Raw genomic sequence first — 24,120 nt, 5'->3', positions numbered from 1 at the left:
GGTGCTTTAGGCTTATTATTATTGATGTGCAGGAGTCAATAGAAGCAAGTGGTTAGTGGACTGTGCTAAGCTGGGGAGCTTGTTGCTCCTTGTTGGTGCAGGAGAGAGGCGTTGAGGTACTTGGATTGTCACACTCATTAATATCAATATTGATATTGCAATCCATTAACACATTGTCACTCAAAAGGTGTTTAATGCATGAAAATACTATATACTGAACTTCTAAGCTATAAACAGCATGTTTATTTTTGTGCTTGGTTGGTATCTCTGTTTTGTTTTGGGTTTTTTTACAGTACAGTGGCTCTCATCTCCTTCAACCCTGCCATGTCTGCTGTCCACTCCCTCGGTAGTCTATCCCACCCGTCCAGCTCTATTCTGCTGTGGTCAGATCAGAGAGCCAAAGATTACAGCAGATTATCCTGCCCACAGGATCGCAACCCAACTCCAGGCGGCTGAACACAGAGCTGGCTTCAGCCTCTGAAAGTGCGCACAACACAGGCCTTTCAAGAAGAACCCAGAGGGACTGGCCGCAATCACACACCTGGCAAATGCCACAGGAAAGGGATTTATTTTATGAGCTACACTAGACAGGATAATCAGCATTTATTCCGCAAAGCAACAGGCCCTTCACTTTGTGAAAGGACAGCCACTGCCTGCCCTCTTAATCTATTAATGCACTGTGCAAAATAAATTCCACTGGGATTGAGGGGTTCACGTACAAAGCTTTGAGTATTTTCTTTCACCTGAGGAATCTGGGTTCTGCTGCTCTGTGGGTTGCCTTACACTTTGTATTCTTCGAAACCCACCAGAGGCATCTGTCACTTTACATCATCAGATCTCTGAACTCCTGAAAACTCACAGGAGTCTCTCGTCTCCAGGTGGAGACTAGCCCATTTTGTCGCCTTCCGCTTGAGAATTTGTGATGCAGCCAACAGCACAACACACAAAATCAGAAAACATGCTCCTTTGCTCAGTGTACACATTAATTTGATTTGAAACTATGAAGTTATTCTGCCTCTCTGCTTTAATATCAGGACATTAACATAAACATCAGATTAAAAATATTGGAACTGTATCCTAACTGTATATCAAAATGAAACTCCATATTTCAGGGTACAGGAAGTTATTTAAAGAGTTATAATAGGTTATTATTATATTTGCTATTTGGTTGTGAGTTTTGACGCCATGTGCTGCCAGGCCTGTACTGTGGCCATCTTCACTTCATGCTTGTTTCGTGGCCTTCCTGCCTTCAGTCTGTCATCAGAAACTGAAACACATGCTTGCTTGGACCGGGGTCAGATTAATGACTTAGCCAGTCAGTGGTATTTGCATATTTGTACATCACTATCGCTCCTTCACTTCTCTGTAGGTTTAGATTGAATTTCTGCTCTGATGTCCTGGGGGTCTTTGTATGCAACGAGCTAGACGAAGTCAGCCAAAAGACCATTAAAGCATAACGCTTCGTGCTGACAGTAAAAATAGCAGTCTCTTATGCAGAGTAAAATCAAAGAAAGCAAAAAACAGTGTTCTTACTGCACAATATAGATGACTGCTGTTTTTCTGATGTCTTCAGCATACATTACTGCGTAACTAAGGGCAAGGGGGTTATCACCGATTGACCAAACAGCTCTTTGTTACTTATAAGTGCCTCGTCCTATCGATATCCTTTCTCACTCTGGTTGTGTGCACAATGAATAATTACAACAGAGTTTTGTACACCCAGCTCAACCAGAAACCCCTCCTGTCTCCTGACTTGTCCTCCTTTCTTCACTCCTCATCCTCCGTCCTCCACGGAGATCCCTACGCTTTCATATGCAAATCCCTTCTGAGATCCCAGAGGCTGTTAGGTGTGAAAGGTAAGTATTTTTTGAATCCCACTCTGCAGCTCTGTTTCTAACATTTTAATTTCCGAATATCGGGGCGGGGAACCATAGCGGTTCACTTAATGAGGATTGTTCCGTTTAGCAAGCTCCGTGTATGTTCGTGTAACGAAGCTCCGCTTTACTTCTGCTCCTCTCTGCTGTTGTAGAGACTGAAGCCGAGCTAAACAGATGGATCAGCTGACGAGGAGAACCATCCTGAGAGATGACAGATGGTGAGACGTGTTCATTTGGTGTCCTGTTTAGTTTCCCGCTACTGAAAATCCAGATGAATTGGGAGCTGTGAGAGCAACTCCTCGACAGGAAGAGAAACTGGTGTGTACGCAACAGCGAGAGCAATAAATTGATATTGATTCACTTTTGATGTTTAATGGAGTTTCTCAAAGGAGAGACGTGAGCAGTGGGGGGTGTGATTCGCAGAAGGAATGGGGGTCAGCAAGATAAAAGCAGTTTCTAGCAGACTCTGGCGTAATGAACTAGATTTTAATTGCACTGACCAGCGTTCCTCGAAAGTGGAAAAGTGCTTTTACAAGGCGCAATTAGTGAACATTATAGAGCACAGATCAAAAGAAAAGACGAGCTTGAAATGCGATAGGGCTGGACTGTGGAAAGTAGTGATATCACTAGCGTACTATACCACCAAATCCATAAACCTCCCTCCCCATTCTTTTGCCCCCCCTCCTTCCTCCCCAAGAAGCCCACACAAGGAGTGGTATTTTTAGCACATCACCCTATCTCTGAGATGGAGCGCACAACTCCCTCTCTGCAGGCTGGGGCTGCTGGGCCTCTTTTATTTTAATCCAGACTGGAGAGAGATGAAGAGAATGAGAGAAGAGTGTGAGTCATCCAGTGCTACCTTTGTGTCACTCTGTCTATGTTCTTCCCCACCATCTCACTATCCTCCATCTGTGTTTTTGCTCACTTCCACTGATCGCTAATCTATCTATCTATCTATCTGAATTTCATGATCTAAAAATTTCCATATCATTTCTGTAAATTCAAATGCTGTCATCACGAATTCAGTCTCGAAATGAGCTGCACACTCATAACCAGTCTTGGCATCCAATTCGTCATACATATTCCAAAGCACAAAGATGGTTGGCTGTATATTACCCTGGAATGATGGATAATTACCAATATAATTTGGTGCGAAAACAAATGCCGAGCAGGGGTTCAGCTGAGTGTGAAAGCGTACAAGGTTGATTTGAACACCCGGTGAAATGGCCCATTTAGCTTGATGCTCTGAATTGTCCTTTAGTGCATTTGTGGCGTGGCTAAGGAAAAGCGTGCGCACCGAAGAACTGCTTCCCTCTTTCGATGTGTTGCCTTTCACGTTAAATCCAACTGCTGTGCTAAAGGCAGCTGATTTTTAAGAAAATAATCAAAGCACATCATCTCAGATCTTAAAAAACGAAAGTTGAGTGGCAGAAAAATCCCAAACATTGAGCTGACACCGTGCAGACCTTAGCATAACTGTTTGTCATGTGACATCTTTCATAGTCATTTGACCCATTTTAAATATAACAGCATAAAGTCATGCTAGCAGCTCTGAGAAGTGCAGAATTGCTTTGAACTCAAAATGAATGTCACCATGGTAACATGCTCATGACAACACGGGTAGAAAATGTGTTTTTTCCCCCTTTCTAATGTCCACTGCGTTCTCTTAGAGTACAGGGCATGCTAACATTTGGAAATGAGCACAGCTGAGAGTAAATGGGAACGCCATTAGTCTTTTTAAAATGTAAGTTATTTTGTAAAAGCTGAAATTCTGATCTCGCTAGAGCTAAGACGATGAAAAGTTTGGATCGCATAGCCATTACAATTCAACTTCTAGGTATCAAAATGTAATTTATTGTCAAAGTATTGCACTCTAATGAATTCTGTAAACTTCTAGACCAAATTCAACAACCATCCATCAACTAGATGTTGCAACCAACTGATGCATTTCTAGAATAATGCATCTACCATGGTAGAAATATCCAATATTAACCAATGGTGCTTCAAGTTATTCTGATTATACTACATGAAGTCTATTTATATTTTAAGATTATAGCCTCAAAATATAAGTAATATCTCAGCTAAACTACATCCCCATAGATAGAAGACGCTCTATATTTCATGGGGGCAGTAAAAGAAAAGCTGTGAAACAATTATAGTACTTTAATAATTACAATAATAAGAAATAGGCAGTACCTGTGAGAATCATCTTAGTAAGAGAACAATAAGGAAATCAACGTGATTATCCTAAATAGCAGTAAGATATCATTAGTGAGAAGAAGGCAGCCTTATCTGCGTGGATTAATTTGTTCTGAAACTGCATCAGGGCCACTGCCATGCAGCCTGGCAGTGAATGCGACATGCTTGTCTGATGAGTCAATCTGTCTGTCAGTTTTGTTCTGATCTCATTCACTGCCCTCTTGTCCTTCTTCTTCTCCCTTTTTTTGAGCACAAGCACTGCAGTATTACACTTGTGTTCCCCAATTCAAATGTGCCCTTTCCACTTTTCCTTCTTTTCCCTACATCAAGTCACGCTCAAAGTTTTCATTCTCCGTCTAACTTCGTCCCATCAAGACCTGACCAAAAGTCCTGTCCACTCACCCATAACCCATCTGTTACCTAAATATGGTCATAGATGCCTGACAGGAATACTGCATTGATAATGAAAAATAAAATCTGACAAACAACAATAAAACAGTGTGGGAACATCTCATCTCTCAGGCCTGTTTCTAATGGATGAAGGATGATGCAAATAATCTGACATGTCTTGTCGTAATCCTGAAGCATCAGAGTCGCTGTCACTTTTGCTGGGCAATCGAATCCATCTACGGTAATTCTGCACACTCCCCAGCCACTTTGCTGGCTTTGACCCTCTGCTTGCCTTTAAAACTGCCTTAATTCTTCATGGCATAGATTAAACAAGGTGCTGGAAACATTCCTCAGAGATTGGCATCCTTATTAACATGAGAGAATCACATAGTTGCTGCATACAGCAAACTCTTTGATATGTTCAAGAAATCTTTGGCACATTATCCTGCTGGAAGCTTAGAGGATGTGTACACTGTGCTCATAAAGGGATGGACATGGTCAGCAACAATACTTAGGTAGGCTGTGGTATTTAAACTTACTTGGTAGTAAGGGGCCCAAAGTGTGCCAAGAAAATATCCCCCACATCATAGCACCACCACCATCAGTCTGAACCTTTGATGCAAAGCAGGATGGATCCATGCTTTCATGTTGTTTACACCAAATTCTGACTCTACCAACTAAGTGCTGCTGCAGAAGTTGAGGCTCATCAGATCAGGCAGGATTGTTTTCCAGTCTTCTATTGTCCAGTCTTGGCAAGCGAGTGAGAGTTGTTGCTGACAGGAGCAGGACTCTATGTGGTCTTCTGCTGCTGTAAACCATCAGCTCTAAGGTTCTATGTATTGTGCATTCAGAGATCCTCTTCTCCATACTTTGGTTGTAACGAGTGGGTATATTATTCATTAGAAAGTTATTGCTGCCTTCCTATCAGCTCAAAGCTCCTCTGGCCTCTGGCATCAACAAGGCATGTCCTCCAAGAGAACAGGATATAGCTCTTCTGTAAACCCTAGCGATAGCCGTATCCCACTTGATGAGCAGTTAAATGGGTTTATCTAATGTGGCCAGTGGCCAATAAGTATACATTTACTGGTAGTTTTGCTTCTTTTCTTCTAATACAAATTCCAAGTAGCACTGGTAGCTGGTAGGTGGACCAGCTGATATTAATCTCATACAATTTTTAAACAGACTCACTGATTTTGTTGATTATCTTTAACTAGACATCATTTTACTGCTGGAACTCTTGGAAATCCGCCTCACCTCCAACAGGGGACTGGAGCTAGTTATTTGTTTGTTTGTTTTTACTCTGATGCCAGAACCACTGGCTGCAGAAACTTCTAATTTTCCCATGATTTTACATGACAAATGGCGCAGTCACTGAAAATGGGCCATTAGTCTTGTTATTTAGCCTCTGGGGGCAGCTGCCAATGTTCTGGGGTTTACGGTGTAGCCAGTTGATATCAGAATAACTGATATCTGAGCCAGGTTTGCAGTCTCCATATGAATACAGATTAATTTTACAAAATTGTTGTCAGATGAGACTCAGCAGTTTCACGACTATATCGGTGTGTTCCTCTTTTGCTCTCCACTATTTTAAGCAATGAAGAATTTAACCACTCGGACTCGGAGATGGAAACCACGAACCAACCAAATAATCTTGTGAAATACCTTCACATTCTGCATTTTCACACGTACATACACATTTGTAGATGTATTTCAGTTGTGAACATCTCCATATTTACCTCTAATATGAATGCAAAGAAGCATTGCTCCTGCTGTATTTTTTCCCCTATCACCTTCTCCATTTGTCTTTTTCTTTCACCGACCACTGATGAATGGGCCCTTATGATGAGTCTTAAAGGTGCTGAAGATGTTAATAGTGTTATGTTCTCTTCTAATGGGAAAAAAGCAGGAGATGAGTAACATATATTTATCAGCAGAGAAATGAGTGAACCTGGGGAGCCAAGTGCCCCCTGACTGATGGCAAAATGATGGAGGAAGAAGCTGCGACTGGGTAATGAGGCCTGAGTGGCGTGATAGAAAAAGCAGTCACAGACTGGCAGACCGTTCCAAAACGTCAGAGTTGGGGAATATGGGCTGTGAGACTCCGCAGTATGTCCAAACAGAATGGATGTCTCCCACTCTGCGAGTCCCCAGACACTTTCCGTCTCACAAAAGCATTCACACGAGCACATGCTCGCACACAGACTTGCAGCCACAATCGTTGTGCCAGTGTGGCTTTCTGTCTGCCTTTCACAGACCAGGATTCAACGAAAGCAATGCACAGGCCTCGTGCGCCACGGTTAAGCATTACTTTTCCACTGGCAGCACCAGACAGGCCTTGCCATGCGCCATGTGGAAACTGCTGGAAAAGGCCGGAAAGCTTGGAAACCAAATCAAAGTTTCGTGACGGCGCGACGTCTTGAACACATCTTTAGGAGATGCACCATGCCCTGCAGGGTGTGAAGTGAGGACATTACACACATACTCACACAAGTCTTTCACATTATCTCTCTGTTTCTGTCCTCCAATACACACACACAATCGCACACTCCACACTGATGCACAACCAGATGCTCTTGGACTAGTGCGCAGAAGCAGCCACATTCAATATCTTCCTTATACATATTGAAAAACAGAATGGAAACTGAAATAAAGTTCAATAAAACACTGGGAGCTCAGGCTGGTCTGGTTTAATCTCATTACACTGACAGCTGGAGGCTTCAATTCCCCCCCCCCTCCCCCCCCCTTCCCCATTTATATCACCCTGAGAAAGAAAGACCGGCGTTCATGAGCACAGCATCAGTGGCTTGTGAATCTACGCCCGTGAGTAGCAAGGGACACGACCAATCGCAGACAGGTCTTGCATCAAATCTGATGTGACAAAATACACAATTGCCATTGATCTGTGAAGACAGCAGCTCTCTGCCTGTATCCCCTAGACACATGTGCGCCTCCTTGTTTGCCACATTTACCTTCTGTTCCTTTCCAGTCTTCTTATCTTCACACCTTCCCCGTAGCATGGGCTTCTAACGTCCCACCTGTGTGACGCAAAGGAACGGACTGTGGTCTGTGAACACCAGGGCACCCTCCCCTCCCACGCAAAACCAACACATTTCCCTGATTGGATTCAGCTGATTTTAGCTGTCTGTCTGTGACTTCAGACTCTGCTGATGCAAAATATGTGAGGATTAGGTACTCTCGCTAAGGGACACTGGGAAACTTTTAGCCGTGCACTGTCAGTTCTGTGGATTGCACCAGAAATCTTTCAAGCTTTTTTCTGGGGGGAAAAAACCCCCAACAACACAAATGAGAAGCTTAGGGGAGGGAAAACTTGCATTGAATGAGAGAAAACTCAGTTCTGTTCTTCTTTATGGAAACCCTTCATAAGAAAACCCCCAAATCACATAAGTAATCACACAATAATCCCTTGACGCACAAACAAACAGAGAGAGAGGGTGAGACAGGATCGCTGAGGAAGAGAGAGAGAACTCGGACTACACTTCTGCTAATTACTCTGGCTTTGTTAGGGGTAAAATACACGTCCCAGCCTGCATCAGCATCATTAGGAAACACTATCCAGGCACAGTGTACTGTATGATGGATGATATAAGTGAAAAACTGCTCTGGACCCTGCACAAGAAAAAAAAAAAAAATTATATATATATATATATATATGCTCTCCATCACGTCACCTTGAACTGAAAAGTAGCATCAGATGAAAATACCCCGAGCCCTCAAGCCATGTGTGTGTGTTTTCTCTCCCGTTCTGCCCTCCAACAACCTGAATGTTGTTGCTTTTTAATGTGCGAACACATTTGCTCACACTTGATCTAGCAGGGGTCTGGAGCTGGAACTGCAGCTCTTTTTCTAACTGAGAAAACCGAGTTGTGCATCTGCCTACCACACCTTCAGTCAGCTATAAATCATAAGCTGCTTCATGCATTATGTAAAATGCACAAGTGTTCCCACAAACCTTGTTGCAGCTCCACAGATGGTTTTTTCCCCCTGTGTACACATATATTCCTCACACAAACCTATTGTATGTGTTTTAATTCTATATGTTGCTGAGTCTTTCCCTGTTAGCAGCAATAAAAGACAGAAAAAAAAAACTATTTTACCTTGGCCTTGAGAAGAAGCAGCATAACAATGTGTTCTTAAGCCCCAGCTGGCGTTGCCATATCTGCAGTATTGTAAAGTGAAAAGTGCAGGCTATTGTTGATACTCTGGCCAGGCACTGTGAGTCATTATAACATATAATGGGCAGTGACAGTCATTTGGCATTGAGCATTCTGACAAACTAAAGATATTAAATTAAGAGAAATGTAAATTATTAAATGAATCTGAAAATATCCTGCTTTATTTGAGGAATGATTTGTTCATTTGCAGGCTTGGAGCATTCTCTTTCAAAAACCGTCTCGCTGCTTGTTTCTTACTCTGTAATAAGGCTACAGCACAAGGTTATTTTTGTTAGTTCCTCTTCATTTGTAAGCCCTGGTTCAGTGTTCGCTGCGTGTACAGCACTGTGGAAAATGCTTGAGCTGCCCCTCATTTCTTTATATTCTCCTGAGGAAGTTAAAAACATGTGCACATTTATTGAAACATACATGAAAAGACAGTGTATAAGGCAAATGCTGAGTACAATTCTAATAATCTTGAATGTTGATTTTTGGGACCATATTTAGTTTTCCACACAGTCTGGACCCTCTTAGGGGAGCTTTCTTGTCATTTCTTTAAGTAGTCTTCAGGAATAGCTCTCCAGGCTTCGTGAAGTACATTCAAAGCTCTTCTTTGGATGTTGGCTGCCTTTTGTTCTGTTCTCTGGTTTAATAATGTTGAGGTTCGGGCTCTGGGGAGGCCAATCTGTGACTGATTGTGTTCCATTGTGTGTTTTTTCTTTCCAGGTATGCTTTTACTGTGTTGGCAGTTTGTTCGGGATCATGCTGAAAAATAAAGCCGCTGCCAATCAGATGCTTTCTACATGGTATTGCATGGTGGATCAAAACTTAACGGTACTTTTCGCCATTCATAGTTCCATAAATGTTCTCATGATCCTCAACACCACTGGCTAAAATTCTGACGAGGGTTCAGCAAAAAACAGATGCACCAACTGAAGGTCCAGATCCATCTATCAGGTTTGTTTCACATCTTAGCTGGATTTTTTTCTATTTCTTCTGCCACTTCTTCTTTGGTGTCCTCCACTTGTTACCTCAGATTTTATTAAGGATGCATTGCACACAATGCTGAGATAAGCCACATTTTCAGCTGATACCTACCAGTATACCAAAAATACTGTTTTATGCCTGTCAAATTATGTTATCGTCGGCATCTTTTATAGCTTTAGCTACAGAAATTGGAGCAAAGGATGTATTTTGTGACAGGCTGCTTGGAACAAAGTGCCTAAAGATACAATTTAAAATTGGCTCCTTGCTAAGTTGTCTGTTATGCTGAGAATCAACACTGGTTCATCTCTTGAGTTTAAGGCTTTTTATGCTTGAACAACTCATAGGTTAAAGTTAAATAGTTCAACAAATAAACATAAAAAAATTACATTTCTTTGAAAGTGGTTAGATGGATGAGAACTGGACTGAAAATGAGTAAAAAAGCACCCAATGTGCAAAGAAAAGCTTTGAGAGACCTCTAAAAAGCACTTTAAATACCACTTCACAAGAAAGTCTGGCCCTTGGGAAGCAAAATATGAAGAAATGACAGGTGGCTCAAAACTTTTGCACAATACTTTCAGTTTAAATTTAACGGTGGTTTTGCTTTTTCACATGAAACTACTTTCTTCTGCTCTATATGTTCTTTGACTGTTAAAATAACAAATTATTATTTCACCTTGAAAAAATTGTACGTTTTATATTTAACTACTACCCAAAAACACTCAAATATGTTTTAAAAACTTGATCATTCTTTGAGACTACTGTTAGAAATTATAAAGAAATAATTAGTGGTGGGTGTTTTTTTTTTGTCAAGTGTCATTCCTGCAGGGGACGACCTAATCAGAGCAATCTTTGTAATCGCCTATTTCCAAGATGCACATAGAAGAACATCGATATTAAAGAGGTTAAAGCCTTAGTAACACTTGGGTCATGGATCTGGATTATTCTTCTGAATCTGATTTGAATGAGGTGATAGATTTTGTGTATCAGTTACTGTTGCACCTCCTCCCTATGCATGTGGCGTGTGTGGAGTGATGAGGTTGAATCAGCCTTACAATATAAAGAGATGCGATTCATTTCCTTTTTATCTCTTTTTCTCTTTTTATAAAATCTCAAAGACTATTCAAGTTTTTTAAGTACATTTGCTACTTTTTTACTTGATAATTTGTAGCTATAATATTACCACCATCACCACCCACCTCGGCTGTCTAAATTAGCACACTATGAAAGATTTTTACTGGCATATTTAGCAAGCTCTCATGCTGTTATATTTTTCATAGCAACTGGATATTATTTACTGTTGTTTTCAGCATTTTTCCAATCAAGCTCACACAGTAATAGTACTGCTGAGTCAGACTGGGAATGGGCAAAAAACAATCTATTTCCTGCTGTATTTCTGTCCCAGGCGCTCTATATCTGTCAATAATAATAATGATATACAGTCAACACCTACGAGTATGATTTATGCCGTAAACAGAATAAAAAATGAGAGTCTGAACAAAGCGTTGGTTGTATTTGTTGCCTTAGTGTACAAGTCTGTGACACGTTAAGCCAGCATTAAAGCCATCTGTTACTCTAAACACGTATGACAGTCTTCCGTAGTCATCCATATAGCTGAAACTGAGCCAGTAGTTTTGGGCGGGAGCTCTGTCCTGGGGCACGAGGCCTGGAAGCGATATTTCAGATGAGATGTTGGCATCAGCGGGCAGCTGAACACAAGCGTGAGCATCCCCCCCGACGAGTGCGGCCTCTAGGTGCACACCTTCATCTGCTCCAGCCGTAATTTGCTGTGAGTTCTTAATTTAAACTCGGCACTCTTTGAGCATTCCTGACATGCCTCACATTAGTCCGACACGGTGCTCTGCTCAACAGGTGGCTACGGTTTTGTGCGCTCTGCTTCACTGAACGCGTGCTGCGCTGACACGCCGCTGACAGAGGGGTTGTCAGACTCACTCATTCAGACAGCTCTGCACTGAGACAGCAGCCTAAAGCGCTTTTCAAGGGGGTTGCCCCCTTTGCGACATCATCAGAGACCGCCAGCTGATTCTGATTGATGGTGTATCACCTGCTTGAGCACCACATGGACACAATATTCTTATTCGTCGCTCTATCTTATAGGGAATCTCACACACGGGCATCATGTTGCCGTTTTCTATCAAGCTGAACTGTTTGCTGAGAGGTGAAAGACTAGCACTTATTGTGAAATGGAATACGCTGCACATTTTGACATTTAAATACTCCCAAGTCTCAGCAATAAAGACCTTTTTCTTGGTATGAAGTGGGCAATTTGATTACACTAAAAGGTTTTTCCTTTTAGTTCCCCTTAGTGCCTTTGGGCTCGAAGAATAAATTACTATTACTACTAAAAAAGAAACGCTTTATTTATTTATTTTGTATCAGACGAAAACTAAATCCAAGGAAATGGGTGATTGTAAATCCATACAGGAAGCTTTACAGAGTACTGTGTGTATTTTAATCTCACAGCATGATTAGGATGCTGTTTTTCCCAACTTCTCTTTGATGCAAAGGCTGTTTGAACTCCTTTTTTTTAGTGGCAGCTGATTTCCAGCCATGTGATGAAGGTGTTTGTGTCTGCCATGCCCTTGAAGTCTGTGATTTTTCAAGAAGCGACTGGAGCATGAAGAACTAAAAATCACATCAGTATAAAAACCTCGTTTTATGGGGAAGAATATAGGAAGAGATGAGGCGCTGCACACTGTTGGCGGTGGGCAGTTCATTTCACTGCCAGGATGTGAAGGTTTGAGATTCAGATATGGCTTTGAGGAGGTGGGGGGGTGAAATAAGAGATTTATGATAGTGTGCTTAATGCCGCTGTAAGCAAGAAGAAGGCTATCAGAAAGCATCTTGACGCTACTGGGAACCAGCGAGACGGGCCACACAATGGAAAGACAAAGCAGAGAGCAGAAATAGAGATGGAATCAATACTCTCCATTTACTCTGAGGTGAAAGGAAGCACTGAGAGGATAGGGGATCAAAAAGAGAGACATGCAGCAATCAAAGACTGTTATTTTAATGGACAAAAGACTGATTCAAGCAGTATAATTAGATAAGAAAAGGAAAAAAATAGCCATTATGAGGCTTATCATCATCATAGTGGGCATGTTGAAAGAGGTAAAAGAAAGTATTGCATAATCAACTGTGTCAGAAAGTTCCAAAAAGGCGATTTAATGAGCATGAGCGTGAAAAGGAATAGGGACTAAGGGGCTGTTACAGACTAAATGTAAGCAGCTGCAGCAAACACGGAGATAATCGTGGATAACAGGTGGACTTGTTGTGCAACTTGGATTTTTGATGCCGATGCTCACTTTGTTTCCTCTTACTGGGATCTCTGCCCATCCGCACTTGTTAAAAAGCACACACACACACACACACACACACACACACACACGCACACACACACACACACACACACACAAAAACAACAAATGACTGGTGTATCACAACTCTGAGAAGATTCAGTGTGAAATCAATTAAAATGCAAAGACGCCAAGGTTTCCAGTCGATTCTTGAAGCTTAGCTGACGCCACTAAACGTGGTTACAGGAGGCCCGAGTGTCTGTGGGAGAGTCTGCAGGCAAACAAAGCGACGAGCAGAGAACAAACACAAAGAGGGACCTTGAATGAGGGGACCTATACATTCCCTTTGAGCAGACATCTGTTCGGTGTCATTGCTGAGGAAGGTTTTACCTGGGGTATCCGCGTGAGCCAACTAAAGCACAGTGAGCACGGTTCCAGTCCGTGTACTGCCTCCAGATACTAATTAGTGCTGAGAGCAGCGAGAAAGCACGATGTATTCACAGAAGAGCGCAATCTGTAGCCTAAACAGATGCTTGCACTACCTAAATGAGATAAGAGGTCTATTACTTAACGCTATTAAAACGCTTTTGGTGGGGAAGTTCCTGAATGCTCTCTGTATGAGACTTGGATCTCCTGTGTTAGAAATGCAAATGTATGATCAACAGCAAAATACTGCTGTTGTGGTAATTAACTGGAGCTGTACCTCATTATGAGCTAAATTATTATGGCAGCCGGCCAGTCACGCAGGGAAAAGAGCAGCTACAGCTTACAAATCAGCACTAGATCCCTCGGTTGGAGGGAGGAGGGGGGAAGGGGGGGGTGTAAAGAATGCATATGTGGTAGGTGAGGAAGTGAGCAAGCCTTTGGTTTGAAATTGTCGCAGAGGTTGCTGTGATCAAACTTCAATCTGAAGCCCTCAGTTCTTCAGCTGAGATGCATTAATATTCCCTTTTTCACCTTATGAACATACAAGTCATGATGCATATCCAGCGGGATCTGCTACGTACTGACAAATTATACAGTCGAGCCCATCAAGTGCCTTAGGCTTTGCCTTTTTTGGGTAAATGAAATCTATTCTACAAATGCACAAAACAAGTAACCATAGCAACTGAATTGCGGGAAGAGCTGTTACTCGTTCAGTGTCAGTCATTCATTTCATGTCGGAACTTCCCAGAGCGCATTGGGCATGGGACCTGATGGCTGATACGTTCATATTAACGTCCTCTGACAAAAGGCATGACAAGGCGGTTGAACAAAAGACATCGGGGAAATGCAGAGGAGGCAGACTGACACTCTTTGGGGGGGAAGCTGATTGCCACTAAGACTGCCATTTTGTAGGATAGAAGTAGAAAAGCTGCAGACTGGGATTCTTCAAACAGTTATGCAAAATCCCTTTTGTGTATCCCCCATCCGCTAGACTGGCGACTGTTGGGAGTGCTTTTTTATCAATAGTGAGGGTTTCTATTACAGTTCCCTGAACCCTGTCCAAAACAATTTCACCAGAAGCTCTCAGGCTCATTGATCTCTTGAAACCTCCTCCAGATGAGGCGCTGACCGACTCCCTAAGGTCTTCCACCGGGTCAGTCAGCACGCAACAAATCAAAGACCAATTATTCTTCCACTCTTCTGGAAAAAGAATCCTTATCTGGTACAGTTGGTCTTATTGTGTTTGCACAAAGCTAAAAACATTGAATTCGCATACATTAAAACTTAGAACCATCTAACCTGTCACCGATTCATGTTTGCTAAATTTGCGATGCCTTCAGAACATTTAAATCTAAGCAGATTTTAGGCTCTAACTGTTGGTCACTTCCTTGCCATATGATGGGGCTTGGAGCAGGGGCCTCAAATATACAGCGAGCAAGAGCCGGTCCAATCCGCCTCACTGGATGGCTATATTAAGTGTGAAAATTACAGGGGGGAGGGGGTCTAATTTGTTGCTGTATTTTGCTGCAAGGCACATTGTGTTGCAAGTCCCAAAGAAAGGATCAGATCATGAGAGTGATTGTCCAAAATGTCATTTAATCTTAGCAAGAGGTCAGATTTACAGCCTTCCTATTTCTCCTGGCCTTCTACTGAGACATATTGTGAAAATATACTTAGTTATCTCAGACTGTTCACCTTCTGATTTGTGAATGGATGGCTCCTTAAATGAGAGCTTGTTTAAAATGTACTTTGAGGAAAATTTCCAGACATCTGCATGTAAATAAGAGCATTCAGAGTGGTGAAAGCAGATGTGCATGAAGCTGCCTTCCATAGGCCACACTCAATGCAAGTTAGCCTTGAGCGAAAGAGCACAGCGCTGCTGGATCAACATAGATGTTTATAAATACAGTGAAGCGATGAGGCATCTGCTTGAAGCATCCATTATGTGGACATAAGCAAAGAGGCAGAATTTACAGTCGCTGCAGTATGTGAAAATAATAAAAATAGCTCCAGCACAGTGGAAATACCTCTGACCTCCCATTGATGTGAAAAGAGGTAAAACAAGGCCTGTTGGAAACCATATGGGCTACAGGTCAGACACTAACCTGTGCACAGCCCACACATAAATACCTCCACACACATTTCACCACCATCCGTGACACACAACATTCAACTAGCAGCCTCCATTCCTCCGTGCACCCTCCTTCCTGACCAGTGTGTAGCACAAACACCCACTGATCGCACACATCACTTTACAAATGTGCTAAGGAACATACACGCACACATGAACACGCACACACAGTTGGAGCCAGCTCCGTGTGCCCTCAAAACTGAGCTTGTTGGAATCGAATTATCTCTCTTTCTCTGCCCTCTCATGGTTTGCCGCCCACAGAAGGAGAAGGGCAGGCAGAGTCAGTCCCAATGCACTAAAGATTGGACTGCCTCAGAGCGTGTCCTGGGGACTAAAATACAAATCAGTCCTTCCTCCAGTCAGCTGGAGTTGGCCTTTCTCCCAGGGGCCTGCCGGGAAGGCCGTCTGTGGCATTGAAAAGAAAAAAACTGGAAAGACAACGAGTAAAAGAAAAAAAATGCTAGACCCCCACATTTCCATTGGGACCCACCACACAGCCATCAATGTGTCATCAGTGTGACAATCCTCTTGTTTAATGTGGTAGAGGCATGTTTGTGCTTCATGAGTGCATGGGAAAAGTTTAGGAGGATAATAAGGCAGTTCTAAGCAGTCCAACATGTAAACTAACGCCTTGACTTGGAGGAACATCAGGGGACTTCAGGTCATACTGAGAAAAGAAGGGAAGAGGGAGCAAACTAAAAACCAGCATAAGCACGAAAGCCCTCGTCTTTCTCTCCATGACAATCACTCTTTCACAGACAAGAATAAAAAAGAAAAAGAGTCACAACCAAGACTTTACTGCCTATGTTACCAGGCAGTAAATTATTTGCTGTTATAAGTTAAAAAAAAGGCGACAACACTGGACAAAACATCCTTATGCTGCACTCTCAGTGTCTCCTTAAGAGGATAAATGGAGCGTTTGTTGAGTGAGGACAAAGTAATCGTATCATAATCATGCAGTTCCACGACTCACTTAATGAAATGCCTTTAATCAAATATGTTTGATTAACATCCGTTGCTTAATTTGATTTAAGTGCTAGTGCAGTTTAGGTGTGCTGTGTCCTCTCGTTATGAGGCAGTGAATTTTTTACTGTCATGTCTGATCACAGAGCAGCAGTGTGTGCCAGCTAGATGCTTCCTGAAGCCATCTGTGTGACATTTCTGTGACACAAGTCCAGGTAACACTGCATCTTATTTTTTAGCCCACCAATTCACCACAAAAAGAGGGTCAAAGGTCAGGGAGACCTACATTTGAATTTAGAGACTGTCTTGATAAGGAGTTCATCAGCAGGGCACTTTTTTTTTTGCTCCAACGCCCACCTAGCCCCAAACCGCCCTCTGAGAACAAACTGATGCAGTCCCGGAGTGCGCACGCCGGCGATATCTCTGTCTTGCACGCACGAACGCACACACCAGACCTTTGATGCCATTAAAACCACCGAGCTTCATGTTACTTATCAGCTAGTATGCTGACGCTCTTAACATTGTTAAGGTGCTCCTGCGTTTCGAGTGGGCGGCCTGGTTTGCGCTTCATACCCATCTGACAGAGTCTATCCAAAGACGCATAACGCATCTGTACCGAAAACCCACGCGTCCCGCCTCTCGATAGAAAGCGCTTCATATCAGTTAACCCTTCAGGCGCACTGCGTTATTACGCACTCATTAAAATGCCCCCACCCCTCCCCCGTTTACGCATATGCCTTGTGGGCTGTCATGGGCTATTATTGGGATGTTTGGAATGCATCTCTTTCTCGCCTACCGTTTGTTCCCGACACAATTTCCGATGGATGTGTTTGTGGTCCCGTGGAAGGAGGATGGCCAGGACATCCGAGACTTTTTCAGTCCCGGTCTGTCGCTCGTATCCACGGCGTCGGAGCGCTCCATGTGCCGGTGGTGATGCCGGTCTGTGTCGGAGTACCCCCGGTGTTTGATTTTGATCGGGGTCCGGGGTTGCCTCCAAAGATGCTGCGGAGGTTTCAGAGTCGCCTGTCCTTCCCGGGGAACCGGGAGCGACAGGGACAGGCTCTTCTTCGAACATGGTGGTGGTTCCATCATAGTGCAACAAAAAAAAAAAAAGAAAAAAAAAAGAAAAAAAAATCTTTTTAACTTCTTGATTAAATAATATGGCTGTATTCGCTTATTTCAAGCACAAAACAAAACATGTCATGTCCCTCTCTGCCATTTGATCTCTGAGAGAACAAACCAAAGTGACCAAGTCCAGCGCAGCACCGGTCTCTATGCTGCTTTCTGAATAACATCAAAAAACTGCCACAGTGGTAACCTGACAAGTCATCCAAAAATCAATAATCTCATTGTTCTCGGTGGAGATCAGTTTTAGTTTATCCCCAAATCTCCAGTCTTCCGTGATCCTCACCAGTTCGGGGTTTTGGTGATGAGACACCGGTCCTCCTGCTTCTCCTGAAGTTTGACGCCTCATCGCCCATGGCGCACAACCAGATGACTGTATTTATTTTAGAGAATTTATTGCTTTTTATTAGCCACTTATTGCAGAGACACACAGATCGCCGGCGCTGGCTCTCCCCGCTTTCTTTCTCTGTCTCTCGCACTCTCTCTCTCTCTTTCTGTGTGTGGTATTATTGCTGTCCGTATGTTTTTTCAGCAGAGCTCAAATTTCCAAGCAATTTCCATTAAAGTACTCAGTCTATCGTGGTTCGTGTAGAGCTACAGCATCTCTGTGCGTACACCAAGCGCAGAAGTCTTCAGCAATTCCTCGGTGGAGATATTTTTCTTCTTCTTCTTCTTCTTCTTCTTCTTCTTCTTCTTTTTAACTAAAAGGCTTAACAGGACTCAGAAGCTTATCTTTAATAGATCAGGATGCTGAAGAAAGGTTGGACATATCCAAAAGGCATAAGCGATCCTTTGCTGTCCAGATTTTCTCTGCTTCAGTTTTTCTTTCTTTCTTTTTTGTTTCTTTTTTCAGTCAGAATGCATCGTAAAAGGAGAGAATTCATAGTTGCGGTGGTTCAGTCATCCTGTGCAGTGTGGGCCATTATCTCCCCATCCTCATATTTGCTGGAGTTCGACGGCAAACACTGGCTTCACCACAGCACTCTCTCTCTCTTCTCTTTCTCTTTCTCTCCCCCCTCCCTCTGTTCTGGTCCATCCAGTCTCTATATGGTGGATGGGTGGTTGCTCTCCTCAGTGAGCACTGTCAGCACTGGGGGGGATTTAAACCATTTATTTGCACATCCATTATGCTTTGCCCCCTGTCTGCTCACTTGGCATTTCCGTGAGAGAAAACAAAAGCAACAAATTGGCCAAATCATGTCAGCTGAGAAAGAGTCTTATAACATCTGATATGCCATCTAAAACACCACTCTTTATCATTTTTACCTATCTGAGGCTGATAGTTGTTGCTTTGAGTTACCATCTCAAGCTTGAGGAGTACGTGTTCATGTCCAGACATCACTGAGAGCTTGGAGCTGTCCCCATAGAGCTCTTGCGTACAGTCTGTTGGGTTATTTTTAGAGAAGAAACAAAAGTAAAGACTATCTTGTTGCTCTGGAAAATGGAGAAGGCGCTCACGTTAAAGGGTAAAAGGTTTTATTCCCATCAGAGCTGCCACTGATAATGGTAATGTATAACACTATCCATAAAAGCAAGAGACAAGCGCTTTTTGGGAAAATCTGCTGACCTCCATCAATCGAAGATCAATATTTATACCAGTGTATGTAAGCAGTGCATTTAAATGCAAAATCTGATTCCACATTTGATAAGTTGGTTATTATAGGGCTGCAGGTGCTATTGATTTGAGTAGAAATAAAATGAACATGCTCTAAAGGATTACACGGCTCATCTTCTTCCTTACAGTAATTCATGCAAATTCAATTTCAGGGCAGCCACTGTTTAGTGTTTATGTAACATACTATAAAAAATTGCCCTGTACACTGTAAAACATTATTCAGTCATTGGAAATGTCTCTTTTTGTTCAGTTTAAAATAAATAATTTGTAGCACTAAAAAGTCTTTTTGTAGTTTGGAGAAAATAGACAGGAAGAGAACCTGCTGTTGCATATTTAGCGAGGCTCATCGTGACCTTTCACCTTTCTATATACTGTATCTGACCTCTAAAGTACCATATGAGCCTGTACTTAGCTGACATCTTCTGACAGGAGCTTTTTATTTGTTCCCGAGGTGCAGCCGCTAACTAGAGGTGACGTTTGCAATCATAGCCCCGAAGTTATGGATCGAGCTGCCTGAGGAAATCAGGTCAGCAGAGTCAGTGACCTCTTTTAAATCTCTTTTAATGATATACAGTTATCGGACAGGCTTTCCTGATTTAAAATGAATTATTGATCAGATGTTCCTTTTTCCAACCTCAGTGCTTTATTAATTGTATATTGTCTTTGCTTTGCTAACTATTATTTTGTTTGTGTATCAAGTAATTTTAGATAGCTGCTCTCTTATATATTTTATACCATTGTTTAATGTTTATTTTCATTGTAAGGACAATGCTAACCTGGATTCACATTGGTGAAATTAGCAATTTATGCCATTTCAATTTTATGTCTTTTTTCTGTCTATTGGAGTGGCTGCAACAGGAAAATTACCATATTTAAGTCTGATATGTAAGTGTTGTTTGCAGATAGTTTCAAAAACAGAGAGATTTGCCAACACAATCAGCTAAGCAGGTTTCTCCTCTGTATGTGTCCAAATCTTCTCGGACTTGCTTTTCTAACACATCTAATCACTGTTTGACTTAAAGGTGACGTGTTCTGCTCATTTTCAGCTCCATATTTTTATTCTTGCATTCTGCCAGAGTATCTCTGTGTGACTCATAGTTCAAAATAGTCCTATTTTGTCTTTTAATGGGCCTTGGAGAAGCCTGTCATTTCTTCCACAGTTTAAAACAAACTGTTTTAGCTCCCTTACCCATCCCTTTAATCCATATTTTTTCTCATTGGCTGTCTCTGCAGACAGAAGGTTTGAGCTGCAGGTGGGTGGGGCTTCTTTTGCTCACAACCAGATCCATGTGCCTGAGGTGGGCCTGTTAGGGATGCCCGCTCTTTGATATACAGAGCCAAGAGCAGAAACTGCAAAATTACCTGAAACTGAGCACTTAGAACAGTTTGACGTCTGAGCTTTTGGTTCACAGGCGGTTATTTGAACACGCGCCGATCTCATTATTTGAAACTTTGGCCATGATTGATATGGGCTTTCACCAGTGCAACAGCACTATATATCTTACAGAAATCAGGAAAGAGCACTGTCAGGTAACTCTTTCATGCATATTTAAAGTCGAGGGGAATACAAACAAGAATGTAACTACCAAATAAGGACAGACGTGATGTTTACTGCAAATCATGTGATTCGTCATGTAGTTGATTAGGCCGACTGGTTAGTTGACTTTTACGCTTGTTGAAGTGATTGTGAATAAATCTTACATTTACACGGGGCGATGTCGTCTCTAGTATTATTGCCTGGTATTGTTCAATGTTACTTTGACATACGCTATTGAACTGTAATCAAATACCCCTTGATTACAGGTATCAGGCATCTGAGCTGAACTGTAATCAAGTCCCTGCAGTGGCCTGCGCAGTGTTTAGCTCGGTGGCAGTAAAGTGCATTTTTGGCGTCTGCACATGTGTCAGACGCTTGTCCTCTCTGTATTGGAGATGCGTGTTTCTTTTTAAATCACTTTTCCATTTTTTAGATATAAAATTCAAGCTAAGCTTCACGCTTGTGATGCTGCTCTTTCACAGGAACCACTTGTTATAAAAATCAGACAGTTCTGTTCCCCTTAGATATTTCCTATTAGTGATGCAGACCACCAGGAAGCATTCGTGCAGGCTGGAATTTGCGCTTCAGCTGACCCTGAAGGGCCTCCAGATTCCCCAAATAGAGCTGTGGGATGCTGCTGGGATCTGGGCTGCTCTGCTTGTTGCCACGACCCTGACACAGATAAGAAGCTATTAAAAAAATAGATGAATGTTTGGAAGCATTTGCAAGCTTCTAAAAAGGTGCAGCTGCTCCTTTTTGTCTGCCAATGAAGTCTGAATGCTCCCAGGAGTCTCTGAAGGGTTATGGAGAGTCTTGGTGGAGGTCTTCTGCTATTCTGCCCACACCTGTTGTCCTCCCTGTGAGCATGAGAGGAGACGATCAATACTGGGGATTTGATAGTCGCTAAGAATCACCTAAACATCCAGTTTTCCCTCTGAAACGTTCTCCCATTCTCCCCAAAAAGCAATCCAACCTCTTTAATATGCTGAAAAAGGCATCAGGAGCAGATTTCCAATAAACACAGCTTTTTCATCATTTTCTATCTCCTGCTCTCTCACCTTCTCACAGTTAATCTAAACTGTTGTAAAGTCACTACACATAAATCTTGTGGTTTTTGTAGAACAAGTGCACGGCCATAAAAAGAACCACCAAACCAGCAATTTTGCTTTCGGTAACGAGCATCTCAGCCTCACAGGGCAGCCAGCAGAGGAATAGACTTCTAGTCTAGTTTCTGTCTATACTGTAATTACCGGCTTTAGAAATAGACTGACACTCTAAGGAGTTGTTTTCCTCTTATACACGTGCCTCTTCACTCTCCCTTTCTGCCTCGACCTAAATATAATCATTATTTTTTTACTTATGTTTCAGCGCATGTAGGAAAAAACATGTAGCATTTTCTTGTGGCATAATATCACTTTGAGCTATGATATTAAACTTCAATATATTGCAGGTAAACAGACAGAACAGGGATACAGTCCATAGTATGAGAAATGAATCACAGATAACATTCGATGGCACTGATTAAACACTGATTAAAGCTGTTTCAGAAGCTCTGACTGAAGTGACTGAAAGGGTGCAGATGTAAGAAATATCGAGAAATATTGATATCTAAGAATTTGTCACATGCTCAAATGGTTAGTTAGATATTTATGCAGTCTCACAAGCCGTTAAACCTGAATCTCACCACCAACTTTTTATATTCTTTATTAAAAGAGACATTTCTCCCCCAAATCAAATGTATGTACTTCAGTTCTGGCCTGTAATGTTATTTAATTATTTATTTTTGGTGTGTCTTACTCAGTTTTTCTTCAAAGTAAAGCAACCAAATGACACTTACCTCGCGATGCTCAAAGTGAGCGCAGCAATAATGTCTTTCCAGAAATCATGACCCAGTTACTCAAAATTCTGCAAACCTTGTCGTAAGCACTTGGTTTTGGAACTATTTTTTCTCCTCTCGAAAGAAGTTGAAGGGTGGACAATTAATACTGACATGCAGTCACAAGCGGCCTTTTGTCTTGGGTAGACGGACGATTTCTAATGTGGGGTTAAATCTTTGGCGAGTGTAGTCCAATAAAGAGAAAAGGGTTCCTGCATGACACACTCACAATAAGGTTTGTGGATTTCTTTTGGAGTAACTGGGTCATGATTTCTGAGATGAGACACTGCTGCTGAGTTTTTCGAATACACGGTACAGTGCAAAAATGTTGTGCCACCCCTGATTTCTTTATATTTTGCTAGGAAATGGGAAAGAGGTACAGCTGTTGTAGAGCTATCTTGCAATTTCTTTAACTAGTCTTCGGGAATAGTTCTCCAGGCTTCTGAAGGACATTCAAAGTCAGTGGCTGTTGAACAAAGTGCTGTACATCTAAAATAATCTATTTAAAGCTCTTCTTTTAATGTTGACTGCCTTTAGTTCTGTTCTCTGTCAAAAGGATCCCACACTGCTTCAGTGATGTTAAGATTTAGTGAAGGCCAATCAATGACTAAACATGTTCCATTGTGTGTTTTTCTCTCCAGGTATGCTTTTACTGCATTGGCAGTGTGTTTGGGATCATTGTCCTGCTGAAAAATGAAGCCACTGATGCTTTTAAGATGATATTGTGTGGTGCATCAAAATCTGATGGTAGATAACAATAATTTAAATATTGCCATCAATTTTGATTAAACAAAACCCCCAAAACCACTGGCTGAAATGTAGCACTAAGCCGTGACAGAGTCTTCACCATGTTTTTCTCATGACCTCCTGGCGACAGTTGTAGTTGGATAAACTAAAGGACTCAGGTCCTGAGTCATTTGCTGGATTTTTCTACTTCTTAAGGACATGGCTTTCATTTGTTTTTCATCTGTTGCTTTTTTAGGTTTGATCCTTTTTTTGTCTTCTATTTATCCAGTTACCTCATTTTTCAAAACCACACAAAGGATAGCATGCAGAGGTATGCCATACATATATATACATCCCTCCATCCATTTTCTTCCACTTATCCAGGGCCCGGTCACGGGGGCAGCAGCCCAAGCAGAGAAGCCCAGACCTCCCTCTCCCCAGCCACCTCCTCCAGCTTGTCCGGGGGAACATCAAGGCGTTTCCAGGCCAGCCGAGAGATGTAATCTCTCCAGCATGTCCTGAGTCTGCCCTGGGGCCTCCTCCCGGTGGGACATGCCCAGAAAACCTCACCCAGGAGGCGCCCAGGGGGCATCCTTGTCAGATGCCCAAACCACCTCAACTGGCTCCTTTCAATGTGGAGGAGCAGCGGCTTTACTCTGAGCCCCTCCCGAATGGCCGAACTTCTCACCCAATCTCTAAGGGAGAGGCCAGCCACCCTTCGGAGAAAACTCATTTCCGCCGCTTGTATCCGCGATCTCGTTCTTTCAGTCACTACCCACAGC

The 24,120-nt window shown here is 42.4% G+C and overlaps 1 protein-coding gene across 1 annotated transcript in view; it reads right to left on the bottom strand.

Moving 5' to 3' along the window:
- Nucleotides 1-18,551, bottom strand: part of pde4a (phosphodiesterase 4A, cAMP-specific) — a 48,924-nt gene extending 30,373 nt beyond the window's left edge. Inside the window, exon 1 of the mRNA XM_012919442.4 lies at nucleotides 17,256-18,551. Within this exon, the coding sequence (XP_012774896.2) occupies nucleotides 17,256-17,551 (296 nt within the window). The 5' untranslated portion in view covers nucleotides 17,552-18,551. The remainder of the gene's footprint in view (nucleotides 1-17,255) is intronic.
- Between the last annotated feature and the right edge of the window lie 5,569 nt (nucleotides 18,552-24,120).

The sequence above is a fragment of the Maylandia zebra genome, linkage group LG4 (assembly GCF_041146795.1).
Source record: "Maylandia zebra isolate NMK-2024a linkage group LG4, Mzebra_GT3a, whole genome shotgun sequence".
Lineage (NCBI taxonomy): Eukaryota > Metazoa > Chordata > Actinopteri > Cichliformes > Cichlidae > Maylandia > Maylandia zebra.
The sequence above is the reverse complement of the archived record's forward strand: the minus strand, read 5'-3'. Positions and strand labels throughout refer to the sequence as shown.